General features: G+C 48.1%; 1 protein-coding gene across 3 annotated transcripts in view; it reads right to left on the reverse strand.

The window, feature by feature from the left end:
• Slc2a9 (solute carrier family 2 member 9) overlaps positions 1-6,951 on the reverse strand; it is a 124,505-nt gene that overhangs the window by 49,252 nt on the left and 68,302 nt on the right. For all 3 annotated transcript variants that reach the window (XM_021211027.2, XM_029545481.1, XM_021211028.2), the window contains one exon: positions 2,247-2,434. In XM_021211027.2, the coding sequence (XP_021066686.1) occupies positions 2,247-2,434 (188 nt within the window). The remainder of the gene's footprint in view (positions 1-2,246; positions 2,435-6,951) is intronic.

Genomic DNA, 6,951 nt, shown 5'->3' on the forward strand with positions numbered 1-6,951 from the left:
GGCCTAATGCAGGTGTAGTGTGTATGTGTGTGTGTGTGTGTGTGTGTGTGTGTGTGTGTGTGTGTGTGTGTGTGTGTGTGCATGTCTAGGTCAGAGGGCAACCTCGGATGTCATTCCAGGCGCATCCACCTTGTTCTTTGAAGCCACCTCTCTCACCAGCTTGGGCTTGCTGATTCAGGTAGGGTGCAGAGAAGGTGTAACTTGTCTGATTTCTCTATAAAATGCAACCAAGTGTAACTTGACTGGGCAAGCTCAACACTGGACCTTGAGCTATCTATAAACCACATTGTCTTTCTCATCTAAGAAGTACATATGATGCCCCCCACCCTGTAGGACTCTTTGGGAACAGAGCAATGTCACCAGTGGGAAGGAGTCAGCCTGGCAGTATTGACCAGTGCCTCCCAAGGGATCACAGTCATCTAAACTAAGGGACAGGGCATGTTTTAAAGCCACCTACTGCTTTTATATGGGTTAGTTCTTGGCTATGGCCTCTGGGCTGTGGAGGAGAAGGCTACAGGAGAGGGCCTGGACCCAAGCCATGGTGTCAGGCTCTCGGCTGGCATTTACAACTAAATAGCATGTGTCCTTTTGTCTATAAAATCGGAGATGTGTTCTGTGGCTGCCTAGGGATGAGGTGGTACCTGAAAACCTCAGGTGGGATAATCTGAGTGGGACACTGAGGATCCTCTCTGCTTGGGGCTTAAGTACCTAGAAAGTGGGTTTCAGACAATTGATGCTCAAATCTCCTTTTTACAGTGTCTGGCTGCAAACCTTTGGGAGAATGTCTCAGTGTCTCTGTACATAACAGTGGGGCCTGAAGGACTGCTTCTGGCCCCACAAACTGCTAATGTATGCACCTGATCAGGGCCAAAGCTGAGTGCACAGTCAGGCCACAGGAAGCAGACAGCCCAGGTTTCTGGCTATCGGTTCATGGGGACAGTGATGTGGAAAGCCAGGACTCTGAGTTAGTCTGGAGATGTCTGTCCTGTCTCAGGGAAAGCATATGGGCTTGGAAGGTAGAAACAATCACCACCCTACAAACCACCAGACAGGTTTTTCTGGCACAACTCTGTGCAGTGGAGTGTGAAGGTTCACCGGCACGATTTATCCATTACAGAATATACAAATGGAGGAGGAGACGGGTCTGCCCAGCAATGGCAGACTATCTAACTGCCTCATTGAGTATGGATTCCACATGTCCTTAAGACCCTAAGAGTGGGCCTTAGAAAACAGTGCATCACTGAGATTCTGATACACCTGACCTTGAGTTTGTCTAGGGGAGGGACCTGCAGAATGGGCAGTGATCACTCCGGGCCTAGGGCTGAGCTGTTGATTTCCTCTATTGCTCTTAGTTCTTCTCACTTAACTGGACCAAGGCAAAAAGGCAAAAATGACTACTGAACAAAGTGATCTCATTTTTACACTGGTGTTTCCAAAAATAGAATCTAGAGTTGTTGAAATTTGGCAGGATGTGTGGCTATTTCCCACTTCTGCACAGCGGCGTTGCTGTCACTCCCTCTCCCACCTGAACGGCACCTGCATGGTACTAGGAGGGGCTGGGCTCTTGTAGAGCAGGTATACATCATCTGGGCTCTCTGGAGGCCCTCCCCACAGCAACCCCTCCCTCTGTGCTGGGTACCCAGAAGCCTGTCTGCATCCCTTCAGGGATGGAGAACTGACCACATCCCAAGCTGGGGCATCCCACTCCATTTCCCAGAAGGAAGCAATCACACCCAGCTTCCCCACTTCCCACATTTGGGGGTTTTACCTCCTGGGACATTGGAGAGAGGCCTCTAGGGAGGCCCCAGCTCAGACTCCAACAAGCTGAAGCCAGCACAGCTAAGACTGCTTCTGTTTAAATCATATTGGTCTTCTGTCCCTTTGACTTCCCGTGTTTGTTTATTGAGAGCCATGGCTCTTGTGTACTTCCAGGAACACACGGTAGGACAACTGGTGGCAGTGCAAGGACAACCTTGCTTGCTGCCGACTGGACACTGTGTGGGTGAGTCTGCTTCATATCCTTCTATCCCATTCTACAGAGCTGGGGACTGAGGACAAGCCACGTTCCACAGATGCTCAAAGGCACAGCTCAGTGGAGGCTTACAGAGCTGGGTTTGAAGTTAGACATCCAGCACTCACACCCTTAGCCACCCACATTCTGGCCTCCCTCAGGTTCTCTTTGGTGCTGATGCTGGTGTGTTTGTGTGTGTGTGTGTGTGTGTGTGTGTGTGTGTGTGTATACTCACCGCATTGAGTCCACATAGTTGGTAGCTGGCCATGGTGATAACGACCGTGATGACCTGCCAGCGGACAAAGGGCGCCCTCAGAAGCTCCAGCACAGACACCAGGCGGAGGTTCCTTTGCACTCGGCTCTCGGCCAGGGCCTCCTCCAGCTCTTGGGAGACATCTGCTTTCCCCAGAAATGTTTGGAAGGCTGTGAAGAAGGGCAGGCAGGGATTGGAATGTTGGCCATCTAAGATGTTGGTCCTGAGTGGATGGGCCCCACTATCTGGGCATATGCTTATCAAAGACCTTTGGAATCTGTACAAAAATTATGTTTAAAATTAGGAAGATGGGGGCCCAGAGACATACACCAACTTTCCTGAAGTCACCGAGTGGGCTGAGAGAGAACCTGGGTCTCTTAACTACCACCCTCTCCCCGGAAAAGAAAAGCACACCCAGCATTCAAATCCATCTTCCCGGACAGTTGTCCCCATTTATCTTCTATCTAGTCTTGCCCCTCACAGCTAGGGACAAGCTGCATAGCACCAAGCCTGTCAAAGCTTGCTTAGAGCTTACCTACCAGAACTGCTATTCCAGTGAGGGTTCACTGAGCGCCTCCTGTTTGCCTGGCCCATTCTCACTGGGGATTTCTGGAGGGAGGCCAATGGTCACCCACACACAAGTTTGCTAACCCCAAAGATGCCTCTATGGGTAAAAAGAGGATTGAACCTAGCAAGGCTCATTAAAACCTCCATGTGGCTGTCTACAATGTGGGTGCCCTGAGTGGAACAGGAGAGCGAAGATCCACACATCCTCTTGATGGATGCATTTCCAAGTCAGGCATGGCAAATTCCCAGCCATGGGCGGAACCGTATTTTAACCCTTATAAAAGCAGACCCCTGAGATCATAACAGCCAGATCACACAGCACGCTTTCAGAGCGGACGCTTCCATATTCATTGCCCTCCGTCTTCCCCCTACAGAGAACGGTAGCAGTGGCGATAGCTCCTGTGGGCAGTCCATTCCACACACAGCAGGCCCCGTCCTTAATAACACGGCTCCTGCACCTCGGGCATGTGAAATTGTTCTTTTTAAGCAGAAAAGTAAAGCAGCCCAGGCCATCGCAGCTTCTGCAGGCAGTGAGCTTGGGGGGGGCTTCGGCGGCACTGCAAGCTGCTCTGCTCCCAAGCCTGTCTTTGGAAGCTGTGATTTAATGGGTTTGCCAGCACTGGTTAACCGTACAGGAGAAAAGTGACTGGTTTTTTACTGCACACTAAACCATTGTATTTTGAATGTTTCTTCCAAGTTCAAAACGCAACATCCGTGTTATAAAAACAGGTCTAGAGTTTGCATATTTCCATTCCAAAACATGGTTATTCCCTACCCCCTTTCACCTTGAAGCTCTCGGGCAAATTCAATGCCCAGAGCTCATCAGAATTTCCCTGCACAGCCTTGTCCTTGCTGACAGCTCCAGGACCAGGCTCTCTCATTCCCTGAATTTTCTCTTCCCTTCTTCTCCTGCACTGTTGTTGCATCTTTAAGCCCTCCCTACCCCTCCACCCCATCATTGTCTGTCAGGACCAGAGAACAGGTGCCAGGGTGATGTTTGTTAGTATGGCTCAGATAGTAAATCTAGAACTTTACCCCTCAATATGCACCTCTAATTTGATACCAAGGACCTCTTGGCCTGAGTAGCTTCAATGGGAACAGTAGTGCATGGTCAGATGTCTGACACTGTCCCTGGATTCTACCCCCTAGATATGATAATCCTTTTATTTGTCTAGTGGGTACAAAATTTGTCTAGTGGCTACCTGTTATCACCTGGTACCTGTGAATGTGAGCTCTGGAAACAGTCACCTAGTGAGGGCTGGTGGTCATGCTGGGGTAGCCTGGCTCATCTGACTCTTGTCTTAGGAGGCACAGAGAATGGATGCTGAAGCTCAGTGAGAATGTAAGCATGGAGGAGGCTGGGGGATGCAGCTGTCATCCAAGGTACACTGTGGGTATGGAAGACTAAGCATGTGGGAGCACTGAGGATGGGGAAAGACTAAGGATGCCTGTACACTGAGGATGCAGAACTGAGGATACTAGGGTACCAAGGTTAAGGGTGCTGAGACTCTAAGGATACTGGCCACCACCACCAGCTAGCAGGGGAGTATGACTCTGCTGGAACTTTGACTTCAGACTTCTGGTCCCCAAAACAAGTGTACAGTCAGTTGATCTAGTTAGTTGTCCTGAGCTGGCAGGCAGCCTGGGACTCTGTGCTGTGGTGCCAGACATATTTTACCTATTGCAGAGCAAAGCCCAGAGTGGTCTGGAGGCTCCTTTCCCATAACAAAGAAGGCATAAGAACGTCACGTGGAGCACTCCCAATGATCCTTTGTGATCATGTGCAGAGAGATGCTCTGAGCTCTGTGTCTTGCACAGTGCAGGACTAAGGACTTCTAAAAATAGGAACTTAGTCAAGTCATTTCTTTTCAACTGCTACTGGTATTTAAGAGCAAGATGTCATGGGGCTTCTAAAGCAGGCTCAAGGTCTCTTCATTATCCACAGTTGTGATGTCCTACATAGGGGAAGAGGGGGTATAGAAGGAGATGTTGAGGTTCTATGTAGTTTTATACAATTTTATTGTGACTGGGCCTGGAACTTCATGGTCTATATGAGGGTGTGGGAGAGCCCACACTGTGGAGAAGCCAGCAGTGCACTGTTGTTTTCTGTTACAGTATATTTGATTATTGTACACAGAAAAGCTAATCGTTAGCAAAATATACAAGCTTAGAAAGACATTGTGTTTGTCAGATGCAGTTAGGTGTACCCTGTAGAGATGCAGTTTGGTGTGCCTCTAAAAGCCTCCACAGATAAGAGTGCTAAGGAATGGAGAAAGCTCCTGCCTATTCTAAGGCAAGTTGCTTGGGAGAGAGCTTGTGGTCTTTGCATTACAACCCGAGGCAAAGTTAGCTGGATAGCCTTGAACTGCCAAACCTAAAAGATAAAATAGATCTGCCCCTACTCAGTTGCTTGGAGCCTTCCATGGGTGTAGGGGAGGAATTGGAGACTTCTTTTTAAAGCAACTGGACCTTTTCGAACTCTATTTTGGCTTAGAAGAGCTTCATGGAAGAAACTCCAGGTAAGAGATAGGGATTTGCTCTTTGGGCTTGCAGAAACCAGAGAAGTGGCTGGCAGGACACAGGTGAATCAGTAGTCTAGGAAAGAGAGCTAAGGAGCCCTCTTGGATTTGAAGGAGCTCAAGAGAAATGTAGACTATCTTGCTAGTATGACACAGATAGAAAGATTTCTAAAGAGCTAGCAGGGCAGTTGTAGAATCAGGCTTGTGAATAGGTATTTTGTACACAGTTAAGAAAATAAACTCTGAGCTAGCCGGTTTTTAACCTCAGTTTCCTGTCTCCCATGTCTTTATGGGTATAAATATTGGATAATTTAAATGATTAAGTGCTACAGTTTGCCTTTGTGAGTAGTACACCGTGATACGTTGCATTGTACAGTTTACTGGTCAGTGAATTGGATGATGATTAGCAAATTGGAGGATGATAATTTTGTCTTTTGATTGAATTAATCTGAAAAATATACAGGTCTTTATTATAGAGAACCTGCCAAGGCTTCAAGGCGTGGTTGTGCATGCATGTAATCCTGGCCCAGGTGAAGGGGAGACAGGGTCATTCTGGCTTCTGTGGTGGTTGGAATGAGATGTCCTCTATAGGCTCATGTGTTTGAATACTCCGCCCCCCCAAGTTGATTGTGCAAGTGGAGGAGGCTCACACTTCCACCGGCAAGTGTGACTTGAGAGCTTAAAGTCTTGGTCTACTCCCAAGTGTGCTCTCTCTGCTTTGTGCTTGGGGTTCAAGATGTGAGCCCTAAGCTTCTGCCCTGACCACCGTGCCTGACACTTGCGGACGTGCTAGACTCTTATCCTCCTGGAAATGTAAACCCAAATAAGCTTTTTCTTCTATGAGCTGCCTTGGTCATGGTGTTTTATCACAGCATCAGAACAGTAACTCATACAGCTACATAGTGAGCTTGAGTCCAGGCTCAGGCTACAAGGGACTGAATAAAACGAAATGAAACAAAACAAACAGAACCCTCAAAGAAGTTAAAGATTCAAAGACTAACAAATGGCAGCACAAACCAAGTTGTAACCCAGTGGGGACACTGCTTGTGCTCCAGTTACAAGGCACTGTAAGTCTCAAGGGCACTGACTGGCACTGCCTAGCAGAGAATGTAAAATTAGCAAATAACTAATGTATGTCCTCAAGCTAAGGGAGACATTTCTGCAGGAGTGTGAAGGTAGCGATGTTTAAATGAAATCATGCAATGAAAAGAGACCTTTGGAAATGTGTCTGTTTGGGAGTCAAGACTGTGGACTCAGATCACCAGGGATAATTCTTGTATCCGTACATCTAAAACTGAGTTCAGATCCCAGAACCCATGCAAAGCCAGACATGGTAATGCATGTCTGTAAGCCCAGAACTCTTATGGCAAGATGGGAGGTAGAGCCAGGATCCTCAGACCATCATGGCACACAGCTGCAACAAACAAACAAACAAACCCCAAAACCCCAAAACAAACACACAAAACAACAACAAAAAAACAAACAACCAAGGAGAACCTGAAAGACCCCCGAAGGGAGCCCCTCGCTCCAGTCTCGGGAAGGACGCGCACCCAGTAGGACGCTGAGACCTACTTGCTGTAAACACACGAGGAAGTTTATTG

Source organism: Mus pahari, chromosome 13, assembly GCF_900095145.1.
Source record: "Mus pahari chromosome 13, PAHARI_EIJ_v1.1, whole genome shotgun sequence".
In the NCBI taxonomy this organism is placed as follows: domain Eukaryota; kingdom Metazoa; phylum Chordata; class Mammalia; order Rodentia; family Muridae; genus Mus; species Mus pahari.